Consider the following 21,491-nt stretch of genomic DNA (forward strand, 5'->3'; position numbering starts at 1 on the left):
GCATTGAAAGCTTACAATTGGTGATACGATACAGGGATTAAGATTCAATATATGGCGATATATTTTGATTGTTTAATTTTTTTTCCCAAAATTTCGGAAAACTGTCATAATATGAAAAACACACTTATCAAATCATATTTATAATATCTGAGTAAAAGAATAGCTTCCTTTTTGTTTTAATCCAATTAGAACAGTGTGATCTAAAAAGAAAATGAGCACAACACTGCTCTCTAGTGGTCAGGGTTTAAACACAACACAAAATGAACCACTTCTGGCACCAATCTTTACATGTAAACTAATTTTATTATTAATAAAAACCCAATTTAGGCTAATACTGTAACACAACTGATTGGATTTACAAGAGTAGAGTTGGAAAACCATGATGTAGTAGTTTTTATTTCATTGTCCATCCACAGCAGAGCCTACCAGATATCTGTCTGTAAAACTCCACATTCAGCAACTTTTTTAAACTCTATAACATCTGAGAAAAAGAAGAATGCTCAAAAAGAAGAATAGTTGGCTTTTAAAGGAACCAACTCTGATGTTCTTGCCATATTTAAAGCTTTTTGCCATTTAATGCCAGACTGGATCCAAGGTGGTAATAATAACTCTGTATAGAAGAGATACTGTAACTGAGAACAGTGTAATAGTAACAGTAATGTTACTCCATTATTTAAATACGGCTTTATTTTCAGCTTTTAGAGTCTATAGCACCCCGTATGTCATGTCCAAGCCTGCAAACATCAGCTTTACAGTAATTCAAGCTTTGGTCCTTTTGTTCTGTGTCCAGCGTCACTGGCTGGGCGCAGTCGTGGATTGTGTTTCTATATGTTCTGTGCAATCAGTCTGGTGTGATCTTATCTCTCTTAATTCTACAGCAATACTTTAAGACTGAGACTAAAAACTAAAACAGCTCTGCGGAGTGTAAATACAGACACACACACATGCCAAAAAGTTTAAAAGTGAGGAATAAAGCCTGTGTTCAGACTGCCGGATCAAATATGATTTTGGGGATATTTAGATTGTATGTTGATTGATAGTCGGACAACCAGAAACCACATTAAATCTGATTTTATAAGCAGATTCACACCAAAATTTGAAATAATTTCAAATAATTTCATTTAATTTCATCTGATGATACACAAATGATAACTTCATCAAATCTAGAGGGACCGAAATTCAATCCGATCTGATCACTTGCAAATAAAAAAGAGGACAATCATCTCACCGGATCTTATTTGAGAAACAAATCTGATTTGCTGCAGTCTGAACGCAGCCTGTGTTCAGACTGCCAGCCCAAATCATTATTGGCTTTTCTAGCTTGTATCCAGATTGATTTTTGATAATCTGAACAGCCTCCACATTTGGATATGAATTAAAATCCAATTATAATCTGATTTGTACAGATATGTGGTATGTACGCTAAAACAGATTTTAATGTGTCTTTTATCTCATGTACAGAACTACAACTAAAAGCCTCATCAAATCCAGAGTGACGGAACTGAGGGGGTCCAAGTTACGCAAATCTGATCTGATCTTTTTTTTGGATTTCAGAAACCATCTGCTTAAATCCAATTGTTGGCATAACTGGGTTGATTTTTAATAGTCTGGACAGAAAGAAAACAATATGAAATCTGAATTGGTGGTTGTTAAATTGGTGCATGATCTTAATTCCGATTTTAACTATTCTTTTTCAGTGTGGACAGTCATCTCACTAAAATTATTTTCCTGCAGTCTGGACATACCCACCTAATTCTGAATGTTGGTGTGTCTACATTGTATCCAGATTGATTTGTGATAGCCTTGGCAACCAGAAACCCTGTGGGATCAGATTTTTGTGAATCAGATTGAAACCACATTTGGTGGTGGTTTAAAATCATATTTTAACGTATATTTTTTGGACACTTTTCGGATTTGGATTTTAATGAGTATTTTGTTGAGATTCCAATAGTGCAAAAAGTTAGTTACTGACACCGATCTCATTATCCCAGCAGCCCATGCAGATACAGCTCTAGAAAAAAATACGAGAACTGCTTGGATTTTTGCACCAGGAGTAAAGGCATAAAGTTATCCAAAAGCAGTGTGTAAGACTGGTGGAGGAGAACATGCCAAGATGCATAAAAACTGTGATTAAAACCAGGGTTATTCCACCAAATATTGATTTCTGAACTCTTAAAACTTTATAAATATGAACTTGTTTTCTTTGCATTATTTGAGGTCTGAAAGCTCTGTGTAGTCTGTTGTCTGTAGTTTATAGAATAAAACAACAATGTTAATTTTTCTCAAACCTATACCTATGAATAGCAAAATCAGAGAAACTGATTCAGAAACTGAAGTGCCTCTATATTTCTTCCAGAGCTGTATGTTTGTGATGTGCAGACATGCAAATCCAATCCGATCACTTGCAGATAACAGCGTGGAGAGTCTCAGTCTTAACAGATCTGATCTGTGAAACTAATATTTTGTATGTTTGCCTGCAGTCTGAACACAGCCTTGGGTGAGGAGAACAAGCTTGGAAGAAAGATTGAGCCTCTACCTTTATCAGACACTCAACCTCAAACATAGTGTCCGTCCAAATAAACGGGACCCTGTGCAGATTTTAGTGGCCTACTGTTGAGTAGATGAGCTGAGAGCCAGTCATGGATACATAGCCATTAATAAAGTCTGCTCTTTTACTAAACCATAGTGCAATTAAACCATAGACAGTATTGTAGAGGCTAGCTGTGTGTTCGTCTGTGTAGAACAGGGGGTATAATGTTTACAGGCAGTGTGAGTGAGAGTTATCAGCACTGACGAGTGCTCGCACATATTTCTACTGTAGAATTACTGTCTGAACGCAGGTAGGGTTAACGAGCTAGATGCAATGAATAAAATTGCTTAAATAAAGGGCAACACTGTAATAGTGATGTTTGTATTGTAAGTGTTTTAATAGAAGTAGGTTATGGAAAGCAGCTTCAGCCTAAAAATACCACAAGTGATACAAATACAGTAACTGTAAATTTAAAAGCTCTGTAATTAAATTGGGTATAATGTTATAGATGTTCCTAATAAAAAAGTCTATCTTATTTTATAAAATTACCTTTGCAATTATTTTTAGTAATAATATCAGATCTATATACATTCTGACTAGTCATATACTTATGCCATTTTTTATTAGTCAAAGGTATGTTACTATTTCTTTACACTAATTAACCATTTTAGGTTTGATCCTTTTTTCTTGATAATAGGACTTCAAATTACACATGTGAAGAAAAAATAGAAATTGATATCAAGAATTACACATTTTCTAGCACATTTTATTAGTAAAACAAAACAAATGAGCTATCAAAATTAATATCTAGAACATTTTATTAGTAAAGAAAAAGTAAATGTGCTATCAAAATAGATTTTATTAGTAAAAATAACATTTTGATCAAATAAACTACTAAAACTTCAATTGTTGAAATTAAAAAAGGTCTTACAAGTAAAAATTCAGTTCTTGAAATCAATTAATCTGATATTAGTAAGAAATACATTTCTGTTCTCAAAAAAATGTAATTGTTTCTAATAAGTGTTGATATTAAAATGTATTGTTAGAAGTTTAATAAAACATATATTCACATGTGGAAAATTAAGATTAAAAGCTAAAATGGCTTGCCGTAGTTTACAATTTGTACAAACTGTAAAAAAAAAAAAACAAAAAAAAAACAAAACAATAGAATATATGTTTATGAAAATGTTAAAATGTAATTATAGATATTATAGATATACTAATAGTTGTAGATATCTGTAATGGTAATATATTTCAATAACTAGTAAAAACACATGACAGATAGAGACAGAAACGTCATCCTGGCAATATATATATATATATATATATATATATATATATATATATATATATATATATATATATATATATATATGACTAGTCAGAATAGCTTTATATATGTATAGATATTATATTATTACTAATAAAAAATTCACAGTTATAAATTCTACAAGAAAAAAAAGATTTCAGTTTTGTTTTACTTTGTAAAAATGTATCACTGCTGGTGTTTTAGGCTAAAGCTGGTTTGCCATAGTATGTTTTTTTTTAGCAGAGAGTTTAACATCCTGGAAACATCTGGACTAATGTTTCTGAAACCAAATCAGACGTGTCTCTGAATGTCCATCACGCTGTCCCTTACAGTGTGTGTAAATACAGTGTGTGAGGGAGACGTAGTGAAATAATGATAATGATACACGCTTACAGTAACAGAATCATCATCACACTGTACACACTGTACACACACTCTCACACACTCTTAAACACACACACTCACTCACAGACTGGCTCAAGCACAAATGGGCATGATATTACCCATATGCATGCGTGCATGCCCACAGACGCGTGAGTGCCCACTTTGTGAATAGAAATCAAGTGCATGATGGGAAGTTGAAGTTTATTGTGCCAGCACGTGTCTTTTTTGATGTTAACCTGCCAACTGTCGACGGATTTCTCTGTACATTTCCTTTGGTTTTTATTTGAGATATTTAAAAAAAAAATTATTTATTTTTCAAGAAAAATTTCAGAAAAAAATAGCTTGTGAATACATTGACGTATCCAAAAAAAATGAATGTAGCGTGTATCAGCATGAGAGGATGTTTTTATACCGGGGATGTTTCTAATTTTGATTTTTAATCATTATGATGGTTTCTAATGAGGACGGCGGTGGATTAATGCAGCATTGCTTCCTATTAAAAAAAAGACTGATCACTCACTCGGACTGGACTGATTTACTTTTATATACCAAACCATTTAAAAGTGTTTTTTTTATTATTATTATTATTTTTAAAGGTTCTACATTGTAGATTAATACTATAGTCATCCAAACTATGAAAAAGAAAAATATTTCTTAGATTTTAGATTTTTTAAGTAGCACCTCTTGCTTCTAATTTTTTTCAGTCAGCATTATGAGGTAGAGTCACCTGGATTTTCTGGCTTTCAGTTAACAGCTGTGCTGAACTCGTCAAGAGTTAATACTTTGAATTAATTGCCTCTTAATGTCTTTGAGAGCATCAGTTGTATACAGTGAAGTAATGTTCTAATCCATATTATATCAAGAACTACTCAACTAAGTAAAAAAAAATACTAGGAAAAGGAAGTATCCTTAAATGCAGTCACAAAGACCAACAAAAACATTATAATGTTGAAACTGGCACTCATCAGGAACACCTCAGGAAAGGAAAAGCAAGAGCTTCCTCTGCTACACAGGATAAGTTAATCAAAGTTACCAGTCTCAGAAAACACAAGTTAACATCTCCCCAGATAAGAGTACCTAAATGTTACTATATGATTCCTTATGTGTTCCTTCATGGTCTGGATCACTTAAGTGTTAATTTACAGTGTAGAAAAAAAATAATAAATAAAAACTTGTTGAGAACTGATTGAGAAAGTGTGTCTAAATTTTGGATTGGTAATGTAATTTCAGCAAAATATCATGGTTCTGGTGTATTTCACTGTATTTAATTAATTATTCTGAGTAGTCATATGGAGGTTACATTTACCCTCTTATATGGCAAGATATTCTCTTAAAAAAAAAAGATTTTATTTAAATGAGTCAGTCAAAAGTTTTCTAGTGCAGACTCAATTCTTACTAGTAAAAATGACAAATTCAAAATATGATATCAATATAAAATTCTTAATATATATAATCAAGAAGGAGAGCGATGATCACAAGCCATCCAACCAAGCTGAACTGCTCGAAATTTTGCACCAGGAGTAAAGGCATAAAGTTATCCAAAAGCAGTGTGTAAGACCGGTGGAGGAGAACTATGATTAAAAAACAGGGTTATTTCACCAAATATTGTTATTATTTAAGGTCTGAAAGCTCTGCATCTCTTGTGTTATTGCAGCCATTTCTCATTTTCTGCAAATAAATGCTCTAAATTACAATATTTTTATTTGGAACTTGGGAGAAATGTTGTCTGTAGTTTATAGAATAAAACAACAATGTTAATTTTACTCTTTTACATATAAATAGCAAAATATCTGAACATCAACATCTTTGATATCAATATTTATCAGTATTTGTTGTAAAAGTAATTATTAAAATAATGAAGTCCCTTTACAGCATCTCCAAGCCTAGTGCTAATGGATAAGGGGTCAACTAGCCCAGGGTTGGGCTGTGAAATGGTGTTGTGTTCTTTTAACACACTCACTGACATGCCAAAAGTCATGGGACAGGGCCTAGTATGGTGTCCTATGACTTTTGCCAAATCCCATCCATCTGCAGACCGCAATAGTTGATTATCAACATCAGAGGTGTCAAGTAATGAACAAGCTTTGTTTCCCTCACATTAGTTATACTTTTATAGTTTTAAATAGTTTTGAAACTAATACTTTTACACTTTTACTTAAAGAGTAAAAAAAAGCGTGAGCTGATACTTCAACTTCTACAGAAGTATTTTAAACCCTACTATCTATACTTCTACCTACAGAGTAATGAATAGGAATGCTTTTCACACCTTTGTAAAAGAGCCAATAGAGAAAATGCACAGTATTGCAGAATTTATACCTGTAGGGACAGATTTAATACAGGACTATGGAGAAGTGTACAAGTCTGTTTTGTATTTATCTAACTAATAAAAAAAATATTTATAGTAAAAGCTGGTATACATTAACTTTAAGAAGGCAATATAGACTATTTATTTTCAGAAACACACAGCACCAGTTTACTGATGTTATAGTGCCCTCTAGTGGCTCCAGTGCTAAAAGAGAACAGCACCCTCTCTAATAAAACAGTTTTATTGCGGTTTCTTTTTGTCTGAACTTAATATAAACCAAAACAGTGCATGAAAATGGACTGATAAACCTGATCTAACCATGAATACACATGTATACGTTAGTAACTTCCTGCATTTTCTAATAGAAAACCCCAATAAAAAGCACAGACACAGGTTTATTGTTTTACAGTAAAAAACGAAAACAAAAAACAAGATTTTATTAAAGAAGCATAAAAAATAAAACTCTTGATACATTTCTTATAACCGTCAAGTCAGTTCAAATCATACGAGTATACAACTGTTCCAACTCACGGCTAAAAGGTCCATAAACTTTCAAATAAAATATATTTCAATTTTAAATTTCTTCAATAATTTTTTTCATTTTGTTATAAATTGCCTATATGTTGTACACAGGAAACAGAAATATGGAAAATAAAGATAAATTTGCAGTAATAAAAGGGTCACATTATAATCTGGGATATTTATGTCAAGGTAAGCAAATAAATTGTAAAAATAAAATGTGTAAAAAGTTTTTTTTTGTTTGCTTTTTTTCTCTTTAGAAAATTATTATTAGCTAATGCCTCATGGCTTCAAGACATGCAGATAGTTAACTTACAAATAATGATACATGTTCTTAAAAACTACATTATCCTGATCAGTTCTGTCCTGTCTGGAAAACAAATCCCAATGATCGTAGTTCAGGGTATTTACAGGTAGGTCTTTCAAAACCTTGTTATTGAAACGACTTTTGGTTCTGCGTACAAAAAAAAAAAAAAATAGACTTAAAGCAAAAATAAAATTAAATTCAAATAATAAAACTAGAGAGGAGAAAGAGCAGAGTCAGAGGGCGAAGCGATTCGCGGATAAACGGCATATTTATACCATTCCGATAAAATCGGACCACGCCCCTGACAGACCTCCCCTATAGAACTTCTTCTGTAAACCCTGTTTATAAACCTTGGGGGGAAGGGGGCGGAGTTAACGAGGATAAAAGAGGGTTAAAAGGGTGTAATGGGGGGGAAAAAAGGGGTGTAAAGGGAAAAAGGGGGAGGGGTTACAGATTGACAAATAAATTTCCATCTCCAAGTTTTCTGTGGTTGTCAGTGTTTCCAGGCTTGGAGTGACCGATTGACGGAGGAAAAAATATATATATTTTTCGTCCTCGAGGCTGATTTCTGAGGTCGTCTGAGAAAAGCAACGCCTGGAGCACAGACAACACAGCAACACAGATTCGGAGGCACCTTTACAGTACTCTACTGACAGACTGACTGAGCTAAACTTGTACCTTTAATCCGTTCTCCTACTGTACAATTCCTGAAAAGAAAATTTCTTATAGTTTTAAATAAATAAAAATGAAACCCTCTGGCCTGGGTCCAGTTTTAAACACATTTTTTTCCATTTTTAAAAACTAACCCCACTAAAAACACAAACCTTTTAAATAGACAGGTTTTCAACACTTGAGGAACTCAGAAAAATGCAAAAATCACTTGTTTTAGAAGAAAAATGAGGCAAATATTAAATCATGGCAGGCTTGGACGCCGCGTCGCACTTACAAAATGTGAAACGAATACTTTACGACTCATCAGTGCTCATCGCATTGTTATTGAAATAGGTTTGAAATTGTTTGAAGACGCGACAGCAGGACAAAAACGACAAAAACGTTAAAATAAGAACCCCAACAAAAGGTAGGCGTAAGTGTGAGGCAATGGGGTGATTTGTGTAGCACGTAAACCAATATAGACTGTATAAATCCTCGCTCTATCCATCTTTCCATCTATCCATACATCCACAACTACCACCACCACCAAGGCTCCAGGACACTAGTCCAGGACAACCAGTCCAGGACAACCAGTCTTGGCAAGACCCAAGCAAACTCAACCCAAGCCAACTTTAACTCCCATCCACAACAGATGAACGAGGGGGAAAGTAAAACTTTGGAAAGTCTTCCAAAACAAGACACAATGAATGAGAAATGTGGACCAGTTTTATATGAGACTTGTTTGCGAGCTTGATTTCATAGTCTTGAAAGTCCCTGGACAAAACAGACAACCCATTCTAAACCATCTAAAGCCATCAACGACCGATTGGACAAAAAAGGTGCCCCTGACCTTCATTCACTCTTCAGGCTTTACAATGAATTTTAAGAATAATAACGACGACGACAAGAAGATCTAGTAGTAGAAACAACGCAGTTTTACAGTCTCTGTATCTCGGTTCTCCTCTAAGCCAGGTTCACCAGGAAGATCACAGCTGCTCCGACAACCCCGACCGACCGCCCGCCTAACCCGCGTCTGTCTGCGGCTCTCGGACGAGTTAGCACGAACACGAGTGTATGGAAGCCCTGGGTGATATAGCTGCCAGGTTCGGATTGGGAATTTTCCTGGTTATTGTTAACTGAATGAGACCTGAATTGCAGTGCTGTCAGAGGAAGCCCTTTAGAAACGGTGTGGAGTTGTCGCCATGGCTTGTCTCGTGAAAGCGTGTCGTGGTACGAACTTTTCAAAAGGGCTACCGACTTTATTCGCCACTCGCCATTTCATTGGACCAAAAGCTGTACACAATAGAGCATAACGAAAAACAAAATTAAGAGTTAAGAAGAGGCAGAGTATTAAAACGTCCATAACAAAACTTTGTATCTTTGTATTTCCAGAGTGACCTTTTTCCTAACTGGATTTTGATTCTAATTTTGGGACCATTTATTTTGGTCTGCTTGAGTTTATAACATAAGTTGAGGTTTTAATAGGGACAGTGGTACACACTGGAGTTAAGAATATCAAGGCTGTCGCAACAAAACTTTGTATTTTTAGACTAAACGTTTACAAAATTGGATTCCAATGAATTTAAGACCATTTCTTTTGTTTTGTTTGACTGAATTAAGTTTCCAAATGGAGCAAAAAGTAGTAACAAGCTACAAGATTGATAGGGATAGCAAAATTACAGTAAAGAGGCAGAATTTTGTCCTGACAAAAATGTGTATTTCCAATGTAATTATTTTTATAATACCTAACTAATACTGGACTATTTCACAGAAGGTTACAAGGTTTAGATGGTGACAGTAAAGATTTGAAATCATGACTAAGCACAAAAAAAAAAATTAAAACCTAAAAATCTCCATATTGAGAAAGAGACCAGCACTGGCGGCTCTTACAGGCAGGCTGAACTGCTGACCGAGGTGCGTTCATCCTCAAAAGTAAGAGCGTGAGCGTATTTTATATATATATATATATATATATATATATATATATATATATATATATATATATATATATATATATATATATATATATAAATTCTTTTTTAAAATTAGGAAACAAGAAGAGCTCGTAAACGGAAGGGGCGGAAGACCAACGATTTAACGATTTCTCCATTTCGGCCCACAGTGACCGGATCCGGTAGGAGATAATCAACACCAACGAACGAACGAACGAAACAAAAACAATAATAAACATTGCAATGTGTCGCAGTGCACAAAGTGGGATGGCTCTACAACAGTCCACTAATTTAAAAGAAAACCTCCCACTCTTCTCCTCCTCCTTTACATACATACATACATACACACTCACTCAGAATCACTCGCTCACTTATACACACACACACCTCCACAGTAAGGAGAAAAAACATTCTTGCAAAGTTACAAAGACCTATCTATACTAGAATTCAATTCAGTAAATTCAACGTACGACGAGGTTTGTGGAAAAGAGGCTACTACGTCTGTCCGCGTCAACCACAAATAGAGAGCTTTAACGTTAAAACAACCTCTCTAAGAACACTAAAAACAGATTCAACTGTAACATAAGGTTTTCAGTGGACTAAAAGGCGACTCCAGACTGTGCGACGTCTGCAGCGAGTGTGTTTTAAGTGTCGGTTTTGTGTTTCGCTCCCTTGAGACGAGGCGGGGGCGAAAAACAGGAATGAAGGAACAAACCTCTGACCTTTTTTACTTTTTTTGTTTCGTATTTTTGATCATAGTAGCAAATATAATGTAATAAAAAGAGAGAGAGTGTCTGTGGTAATGAAGTATTAAAGTAATGAAGTGTACATGACCAGCCTCCTGCCCTACGCTAGAAGACACACAGGCCAGATGCCCGTTAGATACAGAAGGGCTCACAGGGCCCTCTACTGGACTGGAGTAATGAGTTTTTAAGGTTGTAAGGCTAAAGAGAGAGACGAAGACAAAAAGAAGAGAGACGTAAAGGTGGAATACACCGGCCCTCTTAGCACTGTTGTAAGGATATTTCTTATGCAACGTTAAACTATTCTATCTACTTATCTTCTTATATTGAACATTAACCATTATGTTGGATATCAATTCTTAACTTGAATAAATATTAAGTGTTTCATTCTTCATTGATTTTAAACAAACAAAAAGAAAAAAGTAGTAATATTTTGGTCTGACGGGTGTGCAGGCTCCACAGTCTTTCGTTTAGTTCTTTTTCCTTTTCTGTATAATGTCCACGCTCACCATTATACAGACTCGTTGTCATAGTGTTGCCGCTCACTTCAACAGTGTGCAAAAAAAAAGGAACCCAAAAAACGCCCGTCCCTCTGAATTATTTTGTTTTCTCCAAAATGAACCATTAGAAAAAAGTGCAGACCTATGCAGCTTAAATCGAAAAATATCTGCGAGTAGAAAAAAAGTCTCAAGCAAAAAAAATAAGAACCTGTGGTAAGAACCAGGTTGAGCTCAGAAGCAAAAATGACAGGGGAGAGGGAATGTATAATACATGGACAGATTCATCGGCGTTAGATAAAATTAATGCCTAAAGAAAGATAAGACACTGGTATTCGTCCTCCTCGTCCACAATGAGATTTCGTTTTTTTTGTTTGTTTTTTTAAAGAAGAAACCTCACGTGACCTGCTGATTCCACAGCCTGGGAAAAGTACATCATATGAGTCATGGGTAAATCATATTGTCATTATCACCACCATAGTTATTATTATTAATAACAACAAATCAACGTCAGAATAGTGTCGTATCTAATATGGTACTTATTACTGTCAATTGTATGTGTAGGCAGGTTGCAGATACACGTCATCGTCGTCCTCCTCTCTCCTTTTTCATCCCCAGTTTTGCTGTAAACCTTCTAAATAGTAGGACAGCCTGATGTTCTAGAGTTTTATTTTTCATTATTAATAACAACAGCACAGCATCGCCCACTCTCCCAACCCTGGGTCTGCTCTGGCTGCGTGGCATTAAGAGAAGATGCGGATGCACTGAGTGGCGGGGGTGTGGCACACGGGGCATTCCGGCTCTTGCGACTGGCATATCTGCCCGGCGCAGTCCATGCAGAAGAGGTTGTGGCCGCAGGGCACCAGCGCCGCAGTCACCTCGCTCTCGAAGCACACGAAGCAGTCCCTGCTGCCCCCGGGAACCATACCGGCCAGGGTGCCGGCCTTCAGTCGACCCAGGACACCCGATGCGACGCCCATGCCGCTGCCGCCGCCCTCAGAGTCGGTGGGGGAACCTCCGGGCAAGGAGGAGGCGGAGCAGGATGAGTAGCCAGTGGTGCTGCCGCCACTGCTGCTGCTTCCTCCGGAGAAGGACGATCCAGTCTGGAGCCAGGACAGTGTGCTGAGAGGGTCGCTCTGCGCCCGGCGGGCCAGCGGGTGATCCAGGGCTGAAGAGTCGGCTGGCAGGGTGGGTGAGAGGCGGGGTGTGATGTTTCCTCCACTCAGGCCGCTGCTGTTGCGTCGGATGGCTTGTGGCTGCTTGCCGCTGCCACTGCTGCCGCCACCACCGTTCATGAAGGGCGCCCAGATGTTGGAGCCACTGAACTCGAAGCTCAGGTCATCCGAGGCTGTGGCCGGGAGGCCCGGGGTGGAGTCGCCGCCGAAGGTGAAGCCGCCACCGCCGCTGCCTGTGCTGAAGGGACTAGTTGGGCTGCCGCTTTCGGTGGGCCGGCGGCTGGATGAATACGACTCTGAGGTAATGCCGCCGCCATTGTGGTAGGAGGCAGAGGACATCTTGCGAGAGGAGTGGTGCATGGACAGAGGGAGGGGAGGTGGAGGAGGCGGAGGCGGTGGAGCTTGAGTGGCGTGGCCATGGTTGCCTCCACGTGACCATAAGGTACTACCAAGCCCCAGTGAGCCCAGACCTTCCAAGCTGACGTCAGTGCCGTTGCTGTGGAAGTCGTTGTCGCCCTGAAGGTCTACGAAGGCGCCCGTGCGGAGAGTGATGTGGGTCTCGATCTCCTCCCGTGCTCTGTCAACGTTCTCCGGCATCCCCGTCACCTCGAATACGGGGTCCTTCTCTCGGCTCGGCGTCACAATGTACGTGTGCGTCTGCTGCTGGATGCGTTTGATCGTGGCTCCTTTAGGCCCAACTACTAGGCCCACAACCCGGTAGGGAACACGCACCTGAATGGTGGTCTGGCCCGGCAGATGAGGGGGTCCGGGGAGGGATCCCCCACCGTTGCCACCAGCACCGGCTTTGCAGCGTGAGGCGCGGATCATGGAAAAGTGCTCTGCTGCCGAGATGATCTCTCGCTTAGCCATTTCCACGTCCTCGCGTCGGCCTGTTACAATAAATACGGGCTCCTCTCCTCTAACGGGGGTCTTGATGTAAGTGTTGGTCTTTGCGCGCAGAGCTTTGATCTTACAACCTGCAAGTAAAAACAAATAAAAAAAATAAATTTAATAAAGTTCAATATAAGCAAGAACAATTAATATAGCATGATATATACACAATGCAAGTTTAAATTTAACCATTAAACCTTTTAATTATGTGGGAATCATTAATTAAAACCATAAACTATTTTTAAAAATAAAGAAAATAAAAGTGGGAGAAAGAGTAATTAGGGCAAAACATTGGACACAAATCAGCCCAAATACACTAATTATGCAAAACATGATTTGTGGACCAGAGCCTAAAGTATAAGAAAATGTAAACACTTCAGTGTGAAAAAAACAACTAGCTAAAAAAGAGGAATCTATAGTATACAGAAATCTTGATTTAGTTCTAGTAGAAAATTGATGTATAAACATTAATTGATGACCAAATAATTTACAAAAACAGACAGCATATTGTGTAAACAGTAAAAATATAATTAATGATTAAAGAAAAAATAGAAATGCAAAACATTTTTATTTAATATAAAGAATACATAAAGCAAATTAAAGTAATAATTAAGAGTTTAAGTGATTTAGATGTGGTGATGTATAAAATTGAACAGATGATGCCTTATTGATAAAATCTGGAAGGAACAATAACAAAGGGCTGCTCCAGCCTTCATCTAGCTATTCTCAAGCATGTATGTGGAAAAATATGAAAGCCAACATCAAATTACATAGTCTAATTAACAGGACTGGGAAGTGTTTAAGAATCTAAAATGCAAAAATAATGATTATGAATAAACTACTGAGTACATTGTTTTAGTAAAATTAAAAAATGAGGGGACACACAAAAACACTAAAAATATATAATTACAATAACTGTATTAGGTGTAATATAAAGGATACATAACAAATTAATCCAAAGAAACGAACAAATAGTGTCTAAAGGATCTTGAGAGGACAACAACAAAGGGCTGCCCTAGCTAGAATATCAAAATAATCAGAATGTATATGAAAAAGAATTTGGCACACATTGTGTGTGAAAAAACAACAGATCCACAAAAGTATAAAACTGGGAAACCTTATTTGTAAAGATTATCTACATGTATAAACATGCATGTGAGAAAACTGAGATAAAAACATGCTTGTTGTTTGTAGCACCCTGCCTTCACAAAGGAAAAGCCTGGAAGCATGGATGCTAACGTCCATCAATTACATAACAAAGGGTATATTAAGAGGACTGGGCCAAAGTGGTGCCGAGTTTAGCTTTAAAAGCTAAAATATTAAGCATGCATGCTCTTTTTAAGGAACAAACTCATTTTTTAAGGCTAATAAACGCCACAGTGTTTTGCTGTTAGCGCGTTAGCTTTTGAGGAACTGGCTATCAAGCAGTTAGCATGCATGGATAGCAGTGCTGTTATCCAACAGTGTGCTATTGCTGCTGTTGATGATGTTACGGCGCCTTTAAGGACGGCCAGCTTCCTGCGCGCAGCCAATGGCGAGGGTGCTGCGTGATGTCATTGTCGGAGGCAGAAAGCATGGCATTTTCAAACAAAGAGAACAATGCAATAAGCAGCTCTTAAACGCTTTTAGCCGCACAAAGCATTCAGTCTGTGGTTGAGATGGACAGCGGCGCGCAAAAACGCGCCAAAACGAGCGTATTTTAATGTAATGCGGCTGAGGAGTCGGTCCGGTGCGCCGCAGCGCCAGCAAACACCGCCCAGACAGACCCGTCCCGGTGCGCTCGGCCCTCTACTTTTGCGCACGCATTCCTGCCACATTATCAATATATAGGCGCAAACACGCGCTCCCAAACACTGAAAACGGTCATAAACGAGGCGTGGGGAGAGTTCGGTGCGTGAACATGGACTTGGGTCTGAGCAAAGAGCATCGATCGATAGGGTTCTTTTGTTTGGGGCAGACAGTTTGGGGCTAGACACGTCCAGACTCCCCGACAATCTGCGCTTTGTCTGACCCCCCTCCCTCCATCTCCTCCTCCCTCAGCAGCTCCCCTCCCCCTCTCCAAAGCTAGCTCCTACTTCTTCTTCCATCTGCCGAGGAAGGGCTGGCTGGATAGCTAGCTAGCTTGCAGACAACAGCCTGGTGGCAAGATCCTCGTTTTCCAAGGGGGGCTGGGTGGCTAGCTCCTGTTTTGTGTGTGCAGGCTTTGTGCGTAAAAACGCGGCCAAACTTGCTCCTGCGCTTCCTGCACTAAAGCTTTCCTAGCTACTACTCTCCCCTCTGTACTCTCCCTTTCTGTATACATGGGCACCAGATAGATAAATACAAATTGCATTGATCCTGAGGATAATTTAGGCTTCAAGTAGCTTTAAACAACACTATTACACAACCAAATAAAGAACACACACTAGATAGATACACAGACAAAAAAAGCTTATTAGAAATCTTCCTACAAAACCATCCTATCCATCCTAGTTATATATCTGATAGTATCTTTTACTGTACTGCTCACTGTTGTTAGCAAGCTAAGCTAGCTAGCTTGCTAAAATGCTACAACTTCCTATAGTCCCAGTCCCACAGTCCCAGACAGACAAAGAGAGTGAGAGAGAAAGAGAGATGGCTTAGCTTCAAGGCCATTGTTTGTTTACCTACCCAACAGACAGTAGGGCTGGGCAATATGGTAAAACAGTTATATCCTGATCATGATATTAATTGCAATTCACATCCTTGTATGCATGCCATTTTTTTTTTATTTAGATTTGGCTGCACCTCATCCAATTTAAACAGGACGTTTTAATTTTTGTAGTTTTGAAGCACCGACATGGACACCGATATGCTTAGAATTTGTGCATCACCAGAAACTAAATATATCATATGATAAAACTAGTATGCATGCATGTGCTTTCAGCAGGGCTGCATCATCAGAATGCAAGCTACACACAAAAACAAAACAACAATGTACAACACTGAATTTGACATACCTTGCCGTCCAACAATTTCTGCAACATGCTCCGAGCTAGGCACTGGCACACATTCGGTCATGTTCACGCTCCTCTTCCGGTTGCACAGCACCGAACCTTGCTCCCCCAGCACCGCATGGGAGTGCGGCCCCCCAATGTGGTAACCGCCCGGGCCATAGTACTCTGGAGATGGGGAGCACGAGGTGGGAGACTCCCGAGATCCACCCGGGTGATCAAGCATCTGTAGGTCGACATAGCCTCCACTGCTTCCTCCTCCTACACTACCGTTGCAGTTCTCAGACACAACGGTGCCTGTGGTCCCATCCAGAGGATCCACTTTATCCAGCCCCATGAGTGTCAGCTGGTCTAGGGCGAAGCGGAGCACCTCCTGATGGTCCTCGTCCCGGGACTCTGGGTCTGTTTCCCTGGCTAGAGCAACCCCGTTCTGCTGGCTGCTCACTACCATGTCGTGATCCATAATCTCTGGGTGGAATAGAGGGCTAGGCATAGTCACTTTATTCCCTTTAGTCCCCGTCGATGAGCATCAGACTCCGGGGCGGGAACAGGTTTTGGGGTGGGAACGGCTCCCTGCAACAAAAACAGGCACAATTTAACTAGAGATGATATAAATATAAACCACATTAATGATAATTGTAGACAGAAATATGTCAAAGTCTATGCTCTATACTTCAAGTCTGAACTTGAAAACTCAAGTGGTTTCCATTTGGAGTGGGAACACCTCCCTAAAATGAAACCAGTAGGAAATGGGGAGATCATGCAAATAATACAAAACATAGCTAGAATGAGAGCTAGACTATAAACCAAAATATCAGAGTTTGAGAATTAAAGAAAGAAAGATGCCTTAAAGTCAATATACTCTACAGCTACCACAAGTTTGAAGGATTTTAGGATAAGAAATTTCAGGGCTCCCTGAAAAGTAACCAAAAATAAAAAGGGAGTGCTATACAAATTAAATTAATGTGAATTAAAGTCAATAAAATGTGTCCTAGCTAATATCTACACTCTGTACTCTAAGGGTACACTTGAAGAGTGGCTTTGGGGGATAAATCAGAAAAAAGGGGAGTTATTGCAAACAATGCAGGGCAATTCAAATGCATTAGAGCTAGATTATAAACCAAACTGATGCAAATTAAAGAAAAAAAGAAAAATGTGTTTCAAGTCTGAACTTGAAGACTGTGGTGTGGCCTTTGTTTGGGGTGTGAATGTGTCTCCCTAAAATAAATCAGAAAGATATGGGAGTTCAAACAAAATAATGCAGAATCTGGAATTTAATGCAAATTATAGAAAGAAAAAGAAATGTGTCCCAAGTCTGTACTTAAAGACTATTATGCAGCTTTTATTTTGAGTTTTTTTATTTGGACCTGAACTGAAATCAGAAGGAAAATATTGTGTTCATGTTCAAGCGATGTACAATGTTTATAAGAGCTGGATTGTGTAAACTGAATTAATGGTTAATGCAAATTAAAGAAAACAGGCTGAACAAATCTGAACTTGAAGACTCTGGTGTAGCTTTTGTTTGGGGGTAGGAATGGTTAAAGCGACCTGGAATGAAATCAGAAAGAAGTGGTGTGTTGTAGAGTTTATGCAAACAATGCAGTGCAATATATCTAAATATATATATACACATCTACGATGTAACTATATGAGAGCAGAACTGTAAACTGGATTAATGCTATATAATGCGAATTATAGAAAATGGGCTGATCAAATGTGAACCTGAAGATTCTGGTATAGCTTTTGTTAGGGTGGGAACAGCTACCTGAACTGAAATCAGAAAGAAATGTGTTTGTTTTAAGTTTAAGTGACGTACAACTTATGAGACCTGGACTCTAAACTGAATTACTAGTAATTAATGCGAATTAAAGAAAATAGGCTGACCAAATCTGAACTTGAAGACTCTGGTGTAGCTTTTGTTTGGGTGGGAATGGCTCCTTCAAAAGGAAATTGGGAGTTTGGGCAAACAATGCAATATAGAGATTTTTCTACAATTTTGGGCTTGAAATATAAAGAGAACTAATGCGAATTAAAGACAGAAATGTGTCCTAATATGTGTGTACATTTATGAACACACTTTAAGCCTAAAAAAACAACACGGTGTAGCTGACTCTCCTCCTTCCCTCACTCGTGCTGCTGCTGCTGCTTTGTCCTTATTGTTTCGTTCTCCTCGCCTGCCAGTTTTGTTAGCTTAGCTTAGCTAACTTAGCATTAGCAAGCTAACAGAAAGAATAGCAGGCTGACGCGGCGGGCTAGCATCACAACTAGCTTAGCATAGTTGCTAAGATGTTAGCTAGCTACAACAATCAGCTCTGGTTCTCTCCAACACGCCTTTATTTTCCTAACAAAGTCCTGACACTCACAAAAACAGCACACAGACTGTTTCAGGGCATGATTTGAAAGAGTTTATGGAGCCGAAAATATGCATTTTGTTGTTAGCAAGCCAGCTAAGCTAGCTAGCTACTAAACTAAGCTAGCTTGTTAGCACTATCCGGAGAAGGTAAGTCACGTTGTCGCCGCCTTTGTTTGGAGAACATGTAGCTAGTTAGCTTGTTAGCTTAGCATAGCTAGCTGTAGACATATAGCTAGATACACACAGAGACAGCTTAACAAAGTTAAACTAATACAATAGAATATAAAAATAAAATTGAGAAAAATAAGAAACAAAAAGTAAAAAATACTAGTTAATTCTGTTTAAACAAAATAAAGAAAACATTTGAGCACACAAAACAGGACAGAAACCTTCTTAGTTAACTACTAATATCTACACTTCATCTCCTTTTTATTTCACTCCAAAAAATAATTAACTATTCATTAACAATGTGATTAAAAGTAAAAAAAAAAGAAAATGCAAAAAAATGCATTATTTTGTGACCAAAGAAATAAAATAAAAATATTAAGTAAAAAAAGAGACTTCTGAACTAACTAGGCTAACCTACACTTTTCCCTTTTCTTTTTTCTTATTAACTTTTAAAAACGAAATAAAATACAAAACATTAATGTAAAATGTATTTACAATAAAATAAAAATATTTAAGCACAATAAATACAACAAAAATAAAAACAGGACTTACCTCTGGACAACCTTCCCAACTAGCCACACACACACACTTCTCCTCCTTCTTCTTCTTCTTTTCCTTTCACTCCAAAAGGAAAAGGAATACAATAGTAATAAAATCAGAAAATAAAACCGCCTCTTTTAGCTAAACTATCTTAACGTGGTGTCCTGCCAATTGTGTTGCAGCATGGACTGAGCTTTTTTGTATTGTATACGGGGTGCTCAGCTCGCAGATACCGGGTGTCGTCCGCCGCCAGCTCGTGGAGGGAGGAAGAGAAAAAACAATAAATATATTAATAATAAAAAATAAACTATTTCTTCTTCACTCTGCCTCCAGCCCGAGCAGTGCTCTCAATCCGCCGCCCGCGTGCAGGCACGGCCACTCCACGACAACAAAAACACGCACGCTCGCGCTCTGCTCGCTGTCTCTGCTTGCCTCGCGCTCCCGTTCCTCCGCTCCGCCGTCTTTGTCTCGCCACGCGCACGCCCGCCCGCTTGCTCGCTCGCTCGCCGCTCTGCCCGCCCGTCTCTCGCTCTCGCTCGCTCGCGCACACGGGCTGACGTCACCCGCGACACAACAATGGGTTCAAAGGCCACGCGATGCAATAGGCGCGCGCGGAGAGCCGGGAGGAGAAGGGTGCGCACACCCGACACCGGTTATGACAAACCGGACAGAAACAAAGAGCGCACGCGCCCCCAAATCGCTGTTTTTTGCATATATTATACAATTATTCATAAAATCAATTTAAAGAAAAAAAAATGCATGTAGCATCTATAAGCATGATTAGGTGAAGCCCATCACAAAAAATAAATTTTCAATTTTCAATAAATTGGTTGTTTTGTTGTATTTAATTATCTTACAGCACTTTCTGTTCAGCCTCACTGCCATAAAAAAAATATTTAACTCTTTTTTAAGATTTAATATTTATTACTTTTTCCCCAATTCAGCTATTCAGCTGTATATCCCCCATCACTGGTGATGCCACAACACAACCAGGGTGAAGATTAGCACATGCCTCCTCCACCTCTTTTCAAACTGCAGCATTATCAAGTAGCATCACAATGCGCTCAGAGGAAAGCGCAGCGACTCGGTTTTGATACACCAGCTTACAGGCGCAGCCGTGATTTGATCAACATCACCCTAGAAATTATGAGGGGAAAGAGAGCCATCTAATTGTGCTCTCTCGGGGCTCTGGCAGCTGATCTATCTAAAGCTTCGGGTAATTTGTCAGCGTTATTGGGAAAGATGGTGGTGTCGTTAGCTAGTTGTGAGATTTTAAGTTCTTTCTGATTAATTGTTTTGCTTCTGAACTGACTTTGGTTTATTAACGTAATTAAATAACCAGGGTTATTCCACCAGATATGGATTTCTTAATTCTTAAAACTTTATAAATAAGTATAAATTAATGTTTTCTTTGCATTATTTGATGTCTGAAAGCTCTGCATCTTGTTTATTATTTCAGCTATTTTTCATTTTCTGCAAATAAATGCTCTAAATGACCAAATTTTTTATGACCAAATTTTTGTGACCAAATAGCGACCCCTGCTGAGTGTTTATTTATCAGCCCATTGGTTTCTCCAGAAAGAGTTATCATACTTACAGGAGTGAGTTTCTAAGACAAAAATAATTATTGCTATTCTTGCAAAATATAAAGAAGGCTTTCCTTACCTGGCATTAACTGAACATATAATTTCATTTGTGAACAGGTACAGTACAGGTTGAATTGCAAAAAAAGTAAAAAACATCAATGCAGAATATAAAAAAGTAAGAAAGAAATAATCTGTGTGTGAGAGAGAGAGAGATAGAGAGAGAGTGTTAGTTAGGTTAGTGTTAGTAGGGTTAAATCCACATTACTGTCTGAACTTGAGATAGAGTCAAAAATGTAGTGATTTATCACACAGCCAGATTAATCACACTCATTAAAACATTAGCATTGACAGCACTCATATACAAGAACATTAACATCAGGAAGAAGTCATCATCTAAAAGAAGTATGCCTAGGTCTAAAACAATATTATTTGGACAGATTTTTGAGTGTCCAAAATAAATAAAGGTTTCATGATCCAAACCATTCCAAATTCCATCTGCCAAACATGGTGGAGGCAGTGTCATAACATTGGCATGCACAGCTGATAGTGGAACTGGGTCACTGGTGTTTACTGATGACGCGACGTGCTGATTGTTTAGCGCACTATTGT

General features: G+C 38.3%; 1 protein-coding gene across 1 annotated transcript; it reads right to left on the reverse strand.

Annotated features, from left to right (window-relative positions):
• Window positions 1–6,922: 6,922 nt before the first annotated feature.
• Window positions 6,923–19,826, reverse strand: LOC103029329 (RNA-binding protein MEX3B). Its single transcript, XM_007236619.4, has 3 exons — window positions 19,309–19,826; window positions 16,242–16,808; window positions 6,923–13,349 (listed from the first exon to the last, which is right to left on the reverse strand). Exons 2-3 carry the CDS (start codon window positions 16,726–16,728, stop codon window positions 11,941–11,943), a joined length of 1,896 nt encoding a protein of 631 aa, XP_007236681.3. The 5' UTR covers window positions 16,729–16,808; window positions 19,309–19,826; the 3' UTR covers window positions 6,923–11,940.
• Between the last annotated feature and the right edge of the window lie 1,665 nt (window positions 19,827–21,491).

This window comes from Astyanax mexicanus, chromosome 4 (assembly GCF_023375975.1).
Source record: "Astyanax mexicanus isolate ESR-SI-001 chromosome 4, AstMex3_surface, whole genome shotgun sequence".
Taxonomy (NCBI): Eukaryota; Metazoa; Chordata; class Actinopteri; order Characiformes; family Acestrorhamphidae; genus Astyanax; species Astyanax mexicanus.

Bases quoted from the DNA above. Each gene is read 5' to 3' on its own strand.
- LOC103029329 (XM_007236619.4), bottom strand. From the start codon at position 16,728: ATGCCTAGCCCTCTATTCCACCCAGAGATTATGGATCACGACATGGTA. The intron at 13,350-16,241 runs GTATGTCAAATT...TTTTACTTGCAG, and splicing joins AGAAATTGTTGGACGGCAAG to GTTGTAAGATCAAAGCTCTG.